Source organism: Fragaria vesca, linkage group LG5 (genome assembly GCF_000184155.1).
Source record: "Fragaria vesca subsp. vesca linkage group LG5, FraVesHawaii_1.0, whole genome shotgun sequence".
Classification (NCBI taxonomy): Eukaryota; Viridiplantae; Streptophyta; class Magnoliopsida; order Rosales; family Rosaceae; genus Fragaria; species Fragaria vesca.
The window spans coordinates 17002034-17020177 of NC_020495.1; the positions used below are offsets into that span (position 1 = coordinate 17002034).

Genomic DNA, 18144 nt, shown 5'->3' on the forward strand with positions numbered 1-18144 from the left:
TACGGATAATAAGTTTTGTAACCAGAGCCACGCCAAAACAGTATAGTTTCCAAACAAGCGATGTTTTTATATATTTTTATAAGATGTGGTTTTAAAAAATAAAAAACTGAAGCTCCGGGTTCAAGTTTTGGTTAGTACCTAAAAACCAAACAGTTGAGACCGAGTGCTACCCTAGTTAAGGGCGCAACACTTGCTTACTTCACGTTTACACTTTCCTCTTTGACTCTAAATGAAATTAGGATTAGGTGCTCTTAATTTTGGCAATTAGGATTGTCTTAGAAGATTTAGTTTGTAATCCCCATTGTACTTATCGGTAAAAAAAACACACACATGTCGGGTCGGGTCGGAACAGACCTTTTCGGATCCCTAAACCCTTGCTTCAAATCAAAAAAACTCTTGTGACTCTCCTTTTCTCTCTGGAGACTGAAAATGAGGTCTTTGCCGTCTCTGCAACTCCGGCGACTCCTTCTCCGCTCTCTCTCCACCTCCGCCTCTCCTTCTCCAACCTTCAACCAAACCCCCGTCCCATTTCTCTCAACCAACCCCACCCGCCATGCCCCCAATCCAATCACCACCTCTCACTTCCCCTCTCTTCCCCGTTTCTCTCTCACCTCCAAACCCTTCTCATCTTCTTCTTCCGAACCCCAGTTAGCCCAATCCATCTCCTCTCACCTTCTCCATCAACCACAACCCGAATGTGCTGACGTCACCAAAACCCTCCAATCAAGCTTCCCCAACGTCACCCCTACCCCTTCTCTGGTTCTCTCCGTCCTCAATCTCTCCGCCGAAGCCGGCCGCGCCGTTCTAGGCTTCAACCAATGGCTCATCCACAACCCGAGGTTCGACCACACCGACGAAACCCTCTCCTACTTTGTGGACTATTTCGGCCGGAGGAAGGATTTCAAAGCCACCCATGACGTCATTCTCAGTTCCCGTGACGTCGCCGGGCCGAAAACCCTGGCTGCCTCCATTGACAGGCTGGTGAGAGCTGGGAGGCCGGCGCAGGCGGTTTCGATGTTTGAGAAGATGGAGGAGGAGTATGGGATCAAGAGGGACAAGGCGGCGCTGAGATTGGTTGTTGAGAAGCTTTGCGAATACGGATTTGCGAGTAATGCTGAGAAGATGGTGAAAGGTTTGGTGAATGAGTTTTTCCCTGATGAGTATATGTGTGATTTGCTTATTAAGGGGTGGTGTGTGGATGGGAAGCTTGATGAGGCTAGGAGATTGGCTGGGGAGATGTATAGGGGAGGCTTCGAGATTGGGACTAGTGCTTTCAATGCTATTCTGGATTGTGTTTGTAAGCTTTGCAGGAAGAAGGACCCGTTTAGGCTGCATTCCGAGGCGGAGCAGATCTTGGTGGATATGGACTATCATGGGGTGCCGAGAAATGTGGAGACTTTCAATGTGCTGATTACTAATTTGTGTAAGATTAGGAAGACCAACGACGCGTTGAATTTGTTTCATAGGATGGGGGAGTGGGGGTGTTCTCCGAACGAGACTACCTTTCTTGAACTGACCAGGAGCTTGTATCAGGCAGCTCGAGTTGGGGAGGGAGATGAAATGATTGATAGGATGAAATCAGCAGGGTTTGGGGAGGCTCTTGATAAGAAGGCCTATTTTGGGTTTCTGAAGATTTTGTGTGGCATTGAGAGGATTGATCATGCTTTGTCTGTTTTCAAGAAGATGAAACAGGATGGATGTGAGCCCGGGATCAAAACTTACGATCTGCTGATGGGAAAGTTGTATGCTCAGAACCGTGCTGATAGAGCCACTGCCCTGTTTAATGAGGCGCAAAAGAAAGAGGTGCCTGTGACACACAAGACATACCAGGTGGATTCCAAATACTTGAAGAAGCCGAAGGCTAAGAAGGAAAATACGAGGGAAACCCTTCCTGAGAAGATGGCAAGGAAGAGGAGGCGTCTTAAGCAAATCCGATTGAGCTTCGTAAAGAAGCCCAAAAAAGGGATGCGCCGAGCCTACTGATGTTTTAAAAGTTGGAATGAACACATTTGCATGAGGAATGATAGTTTGATCAGTTCCAAATTTTTTTGATGTTTCATGTTGTTGACTTTGCTCTTTTTGTGCTTTCATAGTATTGTTTGAGTTTGTGACATTAGAAATAAAATATTTCCGTCTAAACTTGTGCCAGACCGTATTGTACTGCTTATCTATCACTAACTAAGTATACCACAGAAGTGGCAGTTAAGTCTTTGCACACGAGGAGACTGTTGATGGGAATGACCGCATTCTAACTCTTACGAGGACCTTTCATGGAAAGAGAACCAGTTTTTGAGGTGTGTTCATCTGAAGCTATTTTTTTTTTTTTTTCTTTGTTCCTGATTCACTTAATTATAGGGCTTAAGCCTTAAGAGATAAATGCCAAAAGGAACATAAGTCTTGAGAGATGTTTTATGTTGTGCTTAAGTCTTAAGAGATGAATGCCTAAAGGAAAATAAGTCTTGAGAGATGTTTCATGTTGTGAGATATCAATGACAGCTGTTTCTATGTACTCTATTCATAGGTTTGCTAGAGTTTTTAGCTGTCTTCTCTCTTCTTGCAAACATAATTATATCCTTGCGCTTGTTTTCTTTTGTCAGACCCTTAATTTTTGCATACGAAGTTTTGCTTTTTATGTGACTTTGCACCCAGGACATTATTATTAAGACATGCCCATATAGAATTGAAAGAAAAATTAAAAGTGTGTAAGCTTTGAAGGCAGCCCTGCTTCTTCCCTTCTAATAATACCAGGGCTGCAGTTTGTTAGTCATATAATTCCCAAATGAAGTAACCAATCGGTCATTTTGAGTAGTAAATTTCAACATCTAAAATTTGACATGGAAAGCTGCAGGTTTTAGGTTGATCATTGTGGATCAAACTGAAACATAACAATCTGTTGATAGAAACCACAAGGTACTCTGAGTAACTGTCATACATGCATATTGATTGAGTTTTTATTGAATATTATTATGCACGCACTATTGGATTATGTGGTTAGTGTAGTTAATATATCATCAGCGATTCAACGCTACTGAGAAATATTATTGTGATTTAGGACTTTAGGAATGAGAGTTATGTCTTATTAGGCTCCCTGCAAACATAGAGTTCCCCAGGAAGAGTTCCAAGGCTGTACTACTGACTTTGCCATTGAACACACACACTTATTCTTCCGATTTTCTTTTTGTATTTCTTTTATAGTTGTTACAGCAGATAGGTCTGCGAGTTATTGTATCGGAACTTTATTTTACTTTCGATCACCATTCTTGATCAAATTTAGAACGGAATTCTCTCATTTCTTGTGAGCTGTTATAGTATTGCACATGTGAATTCCTTAATCTAGGGATATGTTGGTCCTGGTATTGATGTGGTTTATCTTTTACTAAAGCTCGCGGTATTTAACAGAGTTTTGCAAGTCGTAGCATTGAACTATTTTTTTTTTTTTTTAATCTTTTTCAATGTGGCAAGGTGGTAACTTAATTCTTAAATTAGATCAGAACTTAAGAATGCATACTTCTGCACTAGTGATGTACTTGGATTTGATGGTACAACTGAAAATATATCAGAACATGTAGTTTCAGTGTTTCACTGCGATTTAGAAAGGAATTGTTACAATTATTGACTCCCGCCATTTAGAAAGGACCTGTCACATTGAGATTCTTCTACTAGTGAGGAATCCTGTTGAGTTTCACCTTCCCTATAATCTAGTTGTCAATTTAGCAAGACTGAAGTTCCTTTCTGCTACTTGATCCTCCTTTCTGATGTTTTCAACACCTGAACCTACTAAAACCACCACCCATCACACAAATTGGGTGACTTTTTACCCTTCACTATGTGCTCTGGAATTGTGTCAGTTAAAATCGAAATAATTACTGAGGTTGGGTTCTCACGTGAAATCTACTTGCCCAAACAGACTAGCCTAAATTTCAGAGGTGCCTTAGTTAGTAGAGTACCCCAACAGAATGTTTAGAGCATCAATTGTTGGTTGTAGCTTGCAAGTTATATTTAGACTTTTGGATATTTTGTGTGGCTGTGTTCTTCAGTTCTTCATTCTTAGTAATCAGTTTAAGAACCACATTAAAATGTAGTATGATGCATTTTATTGTCCTTTCAGTTTAAGGACAATGTTACTGCGCTTGGTGAAATCGGAACAGGAAAAAGAAGGATGTGATGGCGAATGTTGGTTATAAGTGAAAATGGTGGGAATGATCATGGGATTTTGGATTTTGCAGGTGGAGGTGTTGTTATGTTGAATGACGGAGGTGGTGGCAGTGATGACACTCTTGTAGATGGTGAGACTGCTTGTAGGTGAACACAGTGCATTTAAGTAACAATCATAGGAGTTTCATGTGGCTTAGAGTTGTTGCAGTGGTGCTTAAGAGCTTCAAGTTTGTTCCTTTAGGGTCTCAATAGTCTTGGAGTCTTGGACCTGGATGGGTAATTGGCTGTGTTAGTTTAGGGAGACAGAAAGCTACGTGTAGCCAGGGCTTGTATGTTTTAGGGTTTCAATAGTCTCCGGGTACACTTCTTGATGTGCAAATTCATGTGCAAGTTTATGCGATGTCTTAATGTTTGTTCTGCAACTAGTCAAAGACACAACAATTACTAAAATCACTGTAACTATGATATCAATAACGATTTATAATAGGGTTTGTGAAGCTGAACAAGCACATCTGGAGAACAATGATGAAATGAAATCAAATTCAGCATCTGTTTGTTGGGGAAGGAACTCCGACCTCCCAAAGTACACTCAACATGATTGGTGCCACAGAGTTGGATGCCATATTATTATAAACAATATCAAATAGCAAGTGTAGAATATTTGTAAATAATTACTTTCCTTGTATGTGTAGGTTAAATATTTTATATAGATGTAGGAGATATTTTTCCTATTAGCATTATAATTGTATCTCTATATAAACCTCTAATATGAAGACGAATACATATTGAAGCATTTCAAATCATATTGAATCCTTATTTTCTACTTGGTATCAGAGCTTGTCAGGTTCGATTTTTTCAATTTACACCTAAAACACCACAAATCGCTGTGTACCAAAAACCTCACAGATCACACAAATTCTCAAAGCCCAAAACCAAACCTAAATCCCAAATCACACCATAAACAAATCGTTGCATACATCAAAATCATAATTCCTGAATCCTTGAATCTCAAAAACCAAACCTCCAAAAATGGCACACCAAATCAACTACCATACCATCGCACCATGCCGGTCTCCATGCAAACCAAATTCATATGCGACCTCAAAATGTCCGCTATGTGGAGTATTAGGTCATAGCAAGCAACATTGCTTTGAAACAATTGGGTACCAGGATTGGTGGGATTTCACCCTGAAACCCCGGAAGAATCAAGCAAAAGTTGTCATAACCACTACAGAGAAAGACCAACCATCCAATGCCTCCAATGTCACACAGTCAAATATGAGTGGTAAGGTATCTATGAATAGGTCCTGGATTATTGATACATAAGCATCAGATCACATATGTAATGATCCTAGCCTCTTGAAAACATTAAAACCCTCTCAAAATATTGTTTCTACCGCTGATGGTACTCCAACTCCTGTTACCGGAAAAGGCTCTATTGTCCTATCAAATACATTAACCATTGATTCTGTATTAGTCGTCCCTTCATTGTCATACAATCTTCTCTCAGTTGGTCAAATCATTCAAGAATTATCATGTATTGTCATCTTTTATCCGTCTTTCTGTGTATTTCAGGACATTCTAACACGGCGGATTTTGGGTTATGGAGTGAGAAAAGGGAAATTGTACTACCTAGATCTGACAGAGGCAGGAGAGAAACATATGCAGTCTTTGGGTCAAGCTAATCATGTCAATAGAGATGAGAGTGCTACGAAAGATGTATGGCTTTGGCACCGCAGGTTGGGTCATCTAAACTTCAGTTATCTTAAGAAGCTGCAACCGCAATTATTTTCGGGTGTCGACTATTCAGATTTTCATTGCGACATATGTGAACTGGCCAAGAGCCACCGTATTTCATATTCACCAAGCCTAAATAAAAGTCTTGTTCCATTTATGAAGATTCACTCTGACGTGTGGGGTCCTGCAGAAATTCCTTCTCTCTCTAGCGCCCGGTATTTTGTGACGTTTATTGATGATTGTACCCGTACGACTTGGGTGTCTCTATTGAAGAACAAGAGTGATGTTTATTCTAGATTCAAAGAATTTCACAAGATGGTGGCCACACAGTATCAACAGGTTGTTCGAGTTTTCCAGTCTGACAATGGCGAAGAATATATTAATGGTCCTATGCAAGAGTTTATGAAGTTACATGGAATTCGACATCAGACTTCAAATACTTATACTCCTCAGCAAAATGGATTGGCAGAGAGGAAAAATCGGCAGTTGCTTGAAGTTGTCCGTGCCTCTTTGTTTGGCATGAATGTACCTGTAGAATATTGGGGAGAAGCTGTGACATCTGCTGCCTACCTCATTAATCGTACCCCTTCTCGGGTTATTGAATGTGAAAACCCTCTACAACAGCTTCAAAATCTTCTCTCGGTTCCTTCGTCGCCTAACTTGGAGCCTCGTGTATTTGGATGTACAGTGTATGTTCATATCCAAAACAACAACGGAGTAAGCTTGATCCCCGTGCAAGGAAGTGTATCTTTGTGGGTTATGCAGATTTTCAAAAAGGATATAGATGTTATGATCCTCTTACAGACACCATGCATGTATCTCTTGATGTTTCTTTTCGTGAATCTAAGCCTTACTACTCAGGGGGAGTATCTGAGTCTTCCCTTCAGGGGGAGAAAGGTTGTGAAGGGAATTCTAGACATTTATTTGAGTTTGAAGAATTTGAAGAGTTGGAAACTCTGGAGTCCAGATTTGGAATTGACAAAGTTACAAACAATAATAGTCATGGAATTGATGCACATGACGCAGATGTCACATGGTGGCCGACATGAGGACCCCACCAGCTGAGCCGCACATCTCTGAGCCAAGCCAAGGTTCTTCAGGTGGAGAAACACATGGAACCCGTGTCTATGCTGAGCCGCGCATCCCTGAGCCGAGTCGACCAAGCCAAGCTGGGACCCCAACTGAAGAGGCAATTGCACGTGTCGACAGTGACACTGGTCCCGCTCTTCAGCTGACCTCTGATCCTCCGACGCGTGTCAACAGCGACACCGGTTCTACACTTGTCCCTGCAACAGTCTCGAGACCCACAGATTTGACAGAAAATTGTCCTGAAAATGCTTCGTCAGATATTTTCCCTTTCTCAACACCATTAACCCAAGAATCTGCTGCGAATGTCCCTCCTCAGGTACCTTTAAATTCAAACCAATTATATGAGGTAGATAATTCTGTAACTAGGAAATCACAAAGGGTCACCAAGGGTATTCCAAAGAAACAATATGAACCAGACATCAAAGCCAAAGCTAAATATCCTATAGCTAATTACATGTCTAATCATAGGTTGGTTGGGTCACATGCTCTTGTCATTAATCAATTATCCAGTGTTTCTATTGCTAGTATTGTACAGGATGCAATGACGGATCCCAAGTGGACTCAGGCGATGAACGAAGAATTAGAGGCATTACAGAAAAACTCGACTTGGGATATTGTGCCTAAACCAGCTGGGAAGAAGACAGTTGGATGTCGTTGTGTATTCACCGTAAAATTGAAAGCAGATGGGAGCATTGACAGGTATAAAGCACGGTTGGTTGCCAAGGGATACACCCAGCGGTATGGCATTGATTATGAAGAAACGTTTGCGTCTGTAGCAAAGATCAACACTGTACGAATCTTGATTTCACTTGCAGCAACTAAAGATTGGCCTCTGTGACAATTTGATGTGAAGAATGCTTTCCTCAATGGAAACTTGGAGGAAGAGGTGTATATGGACATGCCTCCAGGAGTCAAAAGTAGACCGTGTGATGCTGGCAAGGTTTGTAAGTTGAAGAAGTCCTTGTATGGTTTGAAGCAATCTCCTAGAGCTTGGTTTGGAAGATTCTCCAAATCAATGAAGACATTTGGTTATAAACAAAGCAACTTGGATCACACTTTGTTCATCAAGCGTAACCAGGGTAAGATCACCGCTCTGATTGTGTATGTTGATGATATGATTGTCACAGGGGATGACCCAAAGGAGATGGAGGCTCTACAAAAGTATCTTTCAAAGGAGTTTGAGATGAAGGACCTTGGACAGTTGAAGTATTTTCTCGGAATTGAAGTTGCAAGGTCAAAGAATGGAATTTCTTTATCCCAGCGAAAGTATGTACTTGACTTGTTAGCTGAAACCGGCATGCTTGACTGCAAGCCTGTTGAGACACCAATTGAGATGAATCACAACCTTGCCATCTATCCAAATCAAGTTCCAACTGATAAACGAAGGTACCAACGTCTAGTAGGGAGACTTATTTATCTTTCTCATACTAGACCTGATATTGCTTATGTTGTGAGTGTGCTTAGTCAATTTATGCATTATCCCAACGAAGAGCATATGGATGCAGTGTATTGTATTCTAAAGTATCTTAAGATGGCACCTGGAAAAGGTTTGTTGTTTGAAAAGAAGAGGGGTGAATTGGAAGTTGTAGGGTACACCGATGTTGATTGGGCTGGTGATAAGACAGACAGACGATCTACATCTGGGTATTTTACATTTGTTGGAGGAAACCTTGTAACTTGGCATAGTAAGAAACAGAAGGTTGTTGCCAGGTCAAGTGCTGAAGCAGAATTTCGAGGTATGGCACATGAAGTTTGTGAGATGTTATGGATTCGTAATGTGTTGAAAGAATTGGGTTTTAAACTCAAACAACCTATGGCCTTGCATTGTGATAACACGTCTGCAATTGAAATTTCTCATAATCTTGTTGAACATGACCGGACCAAACATGTGGAGGTAGATCGGCATTTTATCAAGGAAAACTTGGACAGGAAAATAATATGTTTCCCTTTTGTGTATACAGAAGACCAATTGGCAGATGTTCTTACGAAAAGAGTATCAAGGAAAGTGTTTGACGACTCAGTTGGCAAGTTGGGCATGATTGATATCTATGCACCAACTTGAGGGGGAGTGTAGAATATTTGTAAATAATTACTTTTCTTGTATGTGTAGGTTAAATATTTTGTATAAATGTAGGAGATATTTTTCATATTAGCACTACAATTGTATCTCTATATAAACCTCCAATATGAAGAAGAATACATATTGAAGCATTCCAAATCATATTGAATCCTTATTTTCTACTCAAGGAGGAGAGCGAGCTAGCAGAGACCATTAATTGGTGGCAGAATCCAAGTTGCAGGTTCTGATATGTGCTCTTCTGAAGAATGCTGAGGGTGACATTGTAGAGGAGCAGTAGTTCCCTGCTCTAAATAGAAAATCCCCATATCACATTGGCAACAACTATTAAAATTTAGATAAGCATCTTCCATAGTTATCAAATCACTTGTGCACTGTATGGAGTTTGGTCTGCACCAAGAGAATCTTGAGGCCGAAACAGACATTGACTGATTGTCACCAACAAACAGAGTCTGATCTCCAAGGGTTTTCACTTGCTGCACAACATATTTACTGTCATCAAATACCAACTTGTAAACCTCGAAAGTGAGAGTCACAAGCATTGTCAACTGACCCCATTCTCTTTGTAAAATCTTCGAACGTGCAAAAGCTCTCCTGTAGTTGATTCCACAAGATATGATTGAGAACCTGAGCGCATGTAAGTAGTAGTATTATCATTGCCCTTAGTGAATTACCAGAAATGTAGCTATTAACACCGAAGGACACGATTCTTCCAAGATTCTTGTCAAACTGCGTATACCAGACCTTTATAGAAGTAGATAGCATCAGTAATTTTGCATACTGTTCAACTGTTTCTATGGAACTCCAAAGCAATTGCCCTCCTCTAATGAAAGCAAGGTGTAAAATGGTACAACCATAAAAATGTTGCCCCAATTAACAAAAGGATCCCCTAACAAGATGAGCTTTGAGAACTGCCCATCTAGGAAAAAAAATTATAGATACTTAAATGAGCCCTTTTCTCAATATCACGAGTATGGCACTATGGCTACAAAGTGTGAGCATAGATAATATCAATAGAGGGTTTTCAAAATCTCTAGCTTTACTTCATCTGGTCTGTTTCAAATCGTATTCATAATTCATGCAAGAGATTCATGTGGAATGCTTATTGCTATAGACTATGGTAAAAGGTGCATAAATTTTTGGTAAAATATATATAGAGAGAGAGAGAGGAAATTTTACTAAGGATATTCATGTCGTCGCTGAATCGGTGTGGGCTTGAGGATCTTCTTCTGCTACTCGGTCTCCTTCTAAGTGCTGAGCTTTTAAGCTATCGGTGAAAAATAAACACGACGGGTGAGCGGCACCAAAATGTATTGTTTTTCCCTCATTATGTTTAACGGTCTCAACTCTAATTGGCGGTTGGCGGGTTTTGCTTCCAGAGAAGGCTTACGGTCCACTTTGCAAGATTGCCAAGGTTGAATTGTCAGGCAGCGGGGGGTGGGGTTGTCCTCATACGTTCGCCTAAATCATAAACTTTTTTTTCCAAAAGAATCTCTCTACGGTGTTCATATCGTCTTGACTCAAATTCTCACAGGGTATATCACTCGCCCAAACACCCAACCATATCATATATGGGAGTTACGTTTACACTATCAAAGACCTTGTTTAACAATATAATTTGTAAACTTTTTGATGCCTGCTCGATCATAGTCGAAAAATCCAATCGTTGGAAACCCAAAATTGTCTTAAGAATCTTTTGATGGACATGTCGGGCGTTCCCATTCCAGTGATGATTATGTATGGATAATCAACATAAAACTTACTTTACATGATCATAAAACATCATCTGTAATGATCTCGTTCAAAGTAAGTTTTATGTAGATTATCCATATGCATAATCATCACAGGAAAGGGAATGCCGGACGTGGCGACCAAGGGCTTCTTTAAGCTATTGTGGGACAATTTGGGCTTCCAGCGTATGGGCTCTTCGACTGTGATCCAGGAGACATCAGAATGTTTACAAATTATTATGTTGGGATGTATAACAAGGTATTCGATAGTGTAAACTTAACTTGCCCTCTTATCTAACATGGTTGGGTGTTTGATATACCTTGCGAGAACTTGAGTCAAGACTAAGAACGCAGAGATTCACTTGAACTCTTATTTATAAAGCTAGGTTCTCTGTTACTTTCGTATTAGGAATATCAAATTTCTATTCGGATTAGGACAAGATTCTCCTAACCAAATAATAAAATCGATTCCTTATGTGATCTTGAAATCAAGAATATCATATTTCTATCCGGATTAGGACAAGATTCTCCTAACTGAATAATGAAATTGATTCCTTATGTGATCCTGAAATCTTCAGCCATCAATTACCCAATAAGAAAGTAAAAGATATTTAGACTGCATGTATCGGTCCGCGTATCAGAAATTCATAATAAACTTAGATACGATATTTAGGCAAAGTCACTAGTTTTACTTCATCTAGTCTATTTCAAATCATATTCATAATTCATGCAAGAGATTAGAGGTTTTTTTTTTTGGAGCGGCTAGTTCTATCCCACTAAATGCTTAGTTCACCTTACAACTGCCATTTTTTGTGAATATTCCCTTGTTGCCCTTACGTAAAATATTTAAAAAGTAAGAAAATAGAACAAATGGCCGGAATGTCATAACATCATATCTGTAGCAAACCATATATAGCCAATGTTGCTGCACGCAGATGTACTTTATCAGCCGGTGGTGGGGGACGTGCAGCCAACCAAGTCCTTGGTCTATGAGGTCAAGTTGCTGAGGCGCATATCAAGCGTGGTCTGTGCACGGCTGCCTTGGAGCCAATTTGATCATCTATTGCATGTCCCAAAGCTTCAAAAGTTTATTCCTTGTCATTGTTATGCTTAGCCACTATATGCATGCCTACAATGAGTCAATAATAGCAATACCATAAGTGAATTTGATTAATCGAATATACTTTGCATAAGGTATATGGATCGTAAGTTCTTGATGAATATGTACCCTAATATCATTGGTGCAGGTTGATCTTATGCATATAATCTTCCATAATTAACATTGATTCTCATAACCTTAATTCTGAAAATAAATTTGAAGAGAAGAAAAGAATGCATCAATTAATGATCTAGGAAGATTGGAGTCTGGGATGAAGATCGTGTTCTTATACTTTTATTTTTCATTTATTAATGTAATTATTTTTCAGTTTTATTATTGGTAAAAATTATTAATTTTTTAACTTGTGAGGTCATAGGTACTTTATGGATCAAATATTCATCGTAGAGTGAACTTAAGCATTTAGTACGGTGGCAATAACCGCATCCTTTTGTTTTTTGTCTGAATCGGTAGAGGTCTTATACTATACAAAATAGTTGCCGAAGTGAAGATAAATGCATCTCCTTTGTATGATGTATGTGAAAGTTGAAACTTGGTCTAGAGTGCAATGTATGGTTGGATCTGGATGCCAGTAGAGAAAAGAAAGAAAAAAAAAGAGGCTAGAAATTAGTATAAAAACTAGTGTACAAATAGCAAAGGGTACGACTATTTTCACCTCGTAATCTTCTTAGTTCACCCTATAATCATATTTCAACCTAAATATTTCATGTTTGTCCCTAGAGTTAAAAAAATAAATTGAAAGAAACAAAATATAGCACACCATATTTGATTTCTGGGCATTTTTTTACTCTATTTGTTGGTGTGTGAGAAAATTGAACAAGCTCTTTAATTGCATATTTGTTGATCCGAGCAAGTTCGCACCAGGCCGAAGGATCTATGATCGAGGAGTTTCACCACAACCACCAAGCCTCTCCTTCCTAGTATTCTTTAGGCCTTCATTCTTGGCCGCTCCCCTCCTTTGTTAATGAGTGTATGTGACAACGATTTAGAGAGTTCTTTTTTTGAGTTCCTTTTTTTTCTTTTCATTTTGTAGTTTCTACTTTCTATAATTCTTATAGAATCTTATTGAGGGTAAAACAAGAAATGTAATGGTTAAAAATTGTTTGTAGGGTGAACTAAGAAGACCGTGGGGTGGCAATAGACGCACCCATAGCAAATGGAACTCAATCCTTGGTTTATTCTAAGGACAATACAAATGAACCTAAATCGCGGACAAAGGTTGAGGATCTGTATAGCCGTAGCCAAATGATATAATCACTCTTTCACAATTTTATGTGCCTCATTGGTCATTCCTCTCCTTGAGCATTGCCCGCACCCTCATGGGGAGACCATATAGATTAATAAACCCAGCTGCATCAGCTTGATCATACACAGCTTGATCATACACATCTCCGCTCTCAAATGAGGAGATGTCTTGCCTATACAGGCTGTATGGACTCTTACGGCTAGTCACAGTGACCGAGCCTTTGTACAATTTTACAGTTACCGATCCCGTTGTCGTCTCAGAGATTTTCTCCATGAATACATCTATGGACTCACGAAGTGGGTCAAACCACCTGCCTGCGTAGACCAGCTCTGCAAATTTGAGGGCGCTTGTGTCTTTAAATTGTATTGTTTCTCGATCCAAAGTTAAGGATTCCAACTCCCGTGCAGCAGCGAATAGGATGGTGCCACCAGGAGTTTCATAGACTCCACGGCTCTTCATACCAACAAGACGGTTTTCAACCATGTCGATACGACCAATTCCGTGCCTTCCGCCAATCTCATTAAGCTTTGTAAGCAAAGAAGCCGGTGAAAGCTCTTCTCCATCGACTGAAACTGGAATTCCTGAAACGATCCCGATTTCTACATACCTATACAAAAATGGGAGCATGTTTAAGAAAATGTTCTCTTTTCTTTTTTAGTAATTAAGAAAATGTACTTAGCAGTTAAAGAAAGAGCTAAAACAAAGTGGAATCACAACTTACTCAGGTATTTTTGGTGCATCTTCTGGATCGGTGGTTAACATGAACATATCCTTCTTTGGCTCATTTTCCGGGTCTTCCAAAATGTCACCCTTCGATTAATGAGAAGATAACAATTCAGAACTGAAACAGCAAGTAATATGACCCAAAAGAATAAACCAATCAAACCAAAAACCATTGCCAAAGACTTAAAACTTGCAATGTAGTTCACTTGTGAGGGCATCATTTGATACATTTCTCCTAATATATAAACTCAACAAGCAAACTACTCTAAACTGCCTTAACCAAAACACTCATGTCCTCAATGTTCAGGGAATATCCAATGTCTGTACAAGACTGCAACCTTTTTTAATCATCAGTTAAAGGGAAAGGAAATATCAGACTGGTCATATTGAAGCAAGCATAACTGTCAACTGGGAGTATTGAACTGGTACTAACACCAATATATTATTACCACATAAATGCACCAGTCACAAAACCTAAACCTAAAATTATAATTCTAGCTCCAAAATACCACCCGAGATTTTATAGTGAAAGATGCATGTATCCAGAACTAACAAAAACAAACTTGAAACACAGCTGTAAAAAACTACCTCATGACTAAGGTGCCATAAGTTCCCATCTCTGCTGTATATGGATTTCTTTGTCACTGGAACAGGCACATTATGCTTCTTAGCATATTCAATAGCATCTTCTCTACCTGTAATGTCCCACTCCCTCCAAGGAGCCACCACTTTCAGTTTGGGGTCAAGAGCAAAAAATGTCAGCTCAAACCGAACCTGAACAGATCGAAATAGGAAAGGTTGTGTAAGAGAAACAAGTGAGATGGTGTAATATTAAAGCTTAAGTGCAAAACATACCTGATCATTTCCTTTCCCTGTGCATCCATGAGCTACGGCATCGGCTCCAACAGCTTTGGCAACATCTACCATGGCCTGTTTTCAGAATGTCATATAGATATATCATGACACGTCAGAACTGAGACAAAAATAGATAACCTGGAAAGTTCTGAAAATCAGTTACTTAAAGCTATAATCAACTCTACCTGAAACAGAGAGAGCTGTTCCAGGTAGAGAAAATGCAAGTATCAAGAGCTCCAAAAGGATTATTTTCATTTGATTCAGCTGTGCAATTAGCAATGAACAAAGGCAAACAATATATAACAAAACCGACATTAATATCACCTTAGCAATAACAGGACGAGCCATTGAGGTCCCCAGCAAGTATTTCCTCTCATAGATTGCACCAGCTCGCAAGCAAGGGAATATATAGTCTTTTACAAACTCCTCCTTGAGATCCTTCACTACTAACTGACAAGCCCCACTTGCCTTGGCCTTCTGTTCCAGACCGTCCAATTCTTTTATACCCTAAAAAATTAGAAAAGGGAGTGCATAAAAGTCCGAACCAACAATTACCACCTTAAATTCATTGCTTGAAACAACATGAGCTAGATCTGAAATAGATGTTGCTATGCCAAACTTACTTGACCGACGTCGGCAGTGAAGCAAACAACTTCACAACCATAGTTCTCCCTGCAAATAAAAAGTAATTGAACAGATCAATAATGGCATACTATTGACTCAGAAGTATAAGCTTGTATTGAGAAAATATGTGAAACAACATATGCAATGTGTTACAATAAAGCATTAACACTGAGTGTAAGGTAATAGCGTTTAGAAATTCCAAGAAATTTAGTAGAGGGGAGGAGGTAACATAAGAAAGACCCAAATAAAAAGTCTATTCTTGGTATTACTACACTATTGCTGTGTTAATGCTTTGGTGGTTAATAGGTAAATGGAGAGGTTTTGGGATGAGAGATGGGTAGTGGAGACAGTTTTTCGTTTTTCATTTCTACATTTATATAGATTATCACATTGTAATCAGCTTATTGAAAACAACCCATTTCGTTTTTCAAATCTATGTTAACAACCCCCCACCACACACACTCATATGCTTCATTACAATCATACCATCCAGAACTTATTGAAAACATTGCATAGTGAAACAGAAAAGAAAGATGGTTGTTGCTGAATTTGAACACTTATGCAAGTATCAAATGCATACTATAGGTGCCGATGTGCTTACAAAAACAAAGACCATACCTTAGCCATGGGACAATGACTGATGTGTCTAAACCACCACTATAGGCCAGAACAACCTTGTTCAATTTTCCACGCAATCCTCTTCCGTTTATAGATCCAGCTATTTCTGTCTCGCTGTCACTAGGCAGCGCTGCTTTAATAACTGCATGCATCCATATATAAATATCCGGCATCAATTACTCGAAAGCAGGAATGCGTGGATCTCATTATAAATTTGTTAGGGAAACAATGACATGCATGACTCACCTTGGTTGCGAGCTCTAGTTACACCTCCATTGGTACTCAAACCCGCAAATGCCTTGCCCTGTAACTCACTCTTTCTCGCCCCCAACTGCAGAAACAAGTAATAAAATTATCTTTCAAGGCCAACAATACAGAAATATCCGAATACTACTACAAAGCAAAGCGAAAATCCATACGACTATATATAACACAAGGCATTACTAAAAGAGATAGCTCTACCTCTTGAAACGATTCGCTCCTTTGACAAGCAACTCCATGATGGCATAAATTCAACCCAGCTCATTCGAAAACATAAAACAGCAATGGATTGATATCAGGACATACAATCACACCGCAATCCAAGCACTTCTCTTTCAAAACTCAAGCATATACTTTTCTGGGTGTTATTAATTTCTCCTCAAAATGTCAAAAAGATAAAAACTTTAAGCATCCGAACTGATTCTGGTTTCACTGAAAACAAGTTGACAAAAAAGTTTCGGTCTTTGATGGTCTTTGATGATCTTCTTAAACCCACAATTTTGTTTCGGGAGAAAAACAATGTACCTGATTTCGGAGCGTGGAAGGCGAAGTTGGTGGGCAAGCACGCGGACATGGAGTTCAACTGAGCCATAGTGCGGTAACAGAGCTTCTGAGTATCTGAGAGAAATGAGTGAATAAATACTAGGGTTTTAAACAGGGTTTTTTTAATTCAGGTTTTATTTTTTCAGGTTTTTTGGAAACAAGCGTATAAATAAAAAGAAAAATAAACATAAAAACCAAAATACCCATCCAATTGACTTATATTTCCTTCAGCAAACAAATAATTACGTACTCTAAAGACAAGATATCATATCAACAAGAATGAGAGACGGAATGACTCTCTACAATCTACATATTTACAATGGTATGGCTTTCTCATCATCTCTATCTTATTTCAATATTTGAGAGAAGAACTATCTACAAATTTGTGTTTATGTTGAGTTCCGGGGTACTAATAACATGCATAATCTTAGTTTAAGCTTTCTCCTTGACTCCTGCACAAGTAACAAAAGTCAAACATCACGACCGGGGTTGCTGATTTGTGACTCTCTAATGCTTAAGTCAGCATGGTCTCACTAGTTATGATAGTACAAAGTTAGGGGAATAGTGAACTTACCTATTTTAGAAGATTTGGCCTATCATATAGGCCTTTCTAACGGTGCCAGGTGCCCTTCAATGTGGGTCTGCACCCGCTAGGCAGGTTTGCTACCAGTGAGAGGTATGTGGCTTGGCCTTCATTACCGGGACATCATGGTGATGTTGGTCGTTATTGTCGGTCAGCACAGTCTTCAGCAACTGAATAAATGATATATATTCTTGGTGCTCGAGTTATCATATTTTTGGTGTAAAGTGTAAATATCTTCAACCTTTTGGTCATTCATAACTTGAGTTAAGGCAAATGAGATAATTATTTTATAGTTTCTTACTAAATAGAAAATGAAGTTAAATGTTATCGGAGTTATTTTACAACAAATATTGTCCCTTTTGGCTATAGTATTAAATTCCCTTATTATCTTTGACCAAAAAGAAAATCTTCCCTTATTAACTTTTGTACATCAAATTAACAAAACAATGTTTTTGTAAAGGATCAAATTGCAAGTCTTCTATGAGGCTAACTCATGACGGCTAGTTACACAAATGAGAATATGATCTTATATTCTTACAGGGCCCTTCCAATGAGGGATCCATATTTTAAGCCATTTATAAGGATAGGACATTACACCAACTTCCCGATTATAATTTTACATCTCCACCGTTTATATCTTAGGTCTATATGAGTAGATCACCTCTACAAAATTTCATATGATTTGGTGATTGTTAAGGCTTTCAAAAGTTCAATTTAGTTTTAATGACCTTCAACGGTTTTAGTTTGACATAAGCTGGACCGTTCAAAATCATTAAAACTAAATCA

At 39.1% G+C, this 18144-nt stretch overlaps 2 protein-coding genes across 2 annotated transcripts; one reads left to right on the plus strand and one right to left on the minus strand.

The window, feature by feature from the left end:
- The first annotated feature begins 429 nt into the window (after positions 1–429).
- Positions 430–2296, plus strand: LOC101297551 (pentatricopeptide repeat-containing protein At5g60960, mitochondrial-like). Its single transcript, XM_004301488.1, has one exon. It carries the CDS (start codon positions 430–432, stop codon positions 1981–1983), a length of 1554 nt encoding a protein of 517 aa, XP_004301536.1. The 3' UTR covers positions 1984–2296.
- A 10775-nt stretch (positions 2297–13071) lies between these two features.
- On the minus strand, positions 13072–16824 carry LOC101298137 (argininosuccinate synthase, chloroplastic-like). Its single transcript, XM_004301489.1, has 9 exons — positions 16636–16824; positions 16218–16302; positions 15972–16113; positions 15353–15401; positions 15054–15236; positions 14730–14804; positions 14463–14648; positions 13873–13961; positions 13072–13758 (listed from the first exon to the last, which is right to left on the minus strand). Exons 1-9 carry the CDS (start codon positions 16822–16824, stop codon positions 13185–13187), a joined length of 1572 nt encoding a protein of 523 aa, XP_004301537.1. The 3' UTR covers positions 13072–13184.
- Positions 16825–18144: the final 1320 nt, after the last annotated feature.

Bases quoted from the DNA above. Each gene is read 5' to 3' on its own strand.
- LOC101297551 (XM_004301488.1), top strand. From the start codon at position 430: ATGAGGTCTTTGCCGTCTCTGCAACTCCGGCGACTCCTTCTCCGCTCT.
- LOC101298137 (XM_004301489.1), bottom strand. From the start codon at position 16,824: ATGGCTCAGTTGAACTCCATGTCCGCGTGCTTGCCCACCAACTTCGCC. The intron at 15,402-15,971 runs GTATGGTCTTTG...TTTTATTTGCAG, and splicing joins GTCATTGTCCCATGGCTAAG to GGAGAACTATGGTTGTGAAG. The intron at 15,237-15,352 runs GTAAGTTTGGCA...CTAATTTTTTAG, and splicing joins TCACTGCCGACGTCGGTCAA to GGTATAAAAGAATTGGACGG.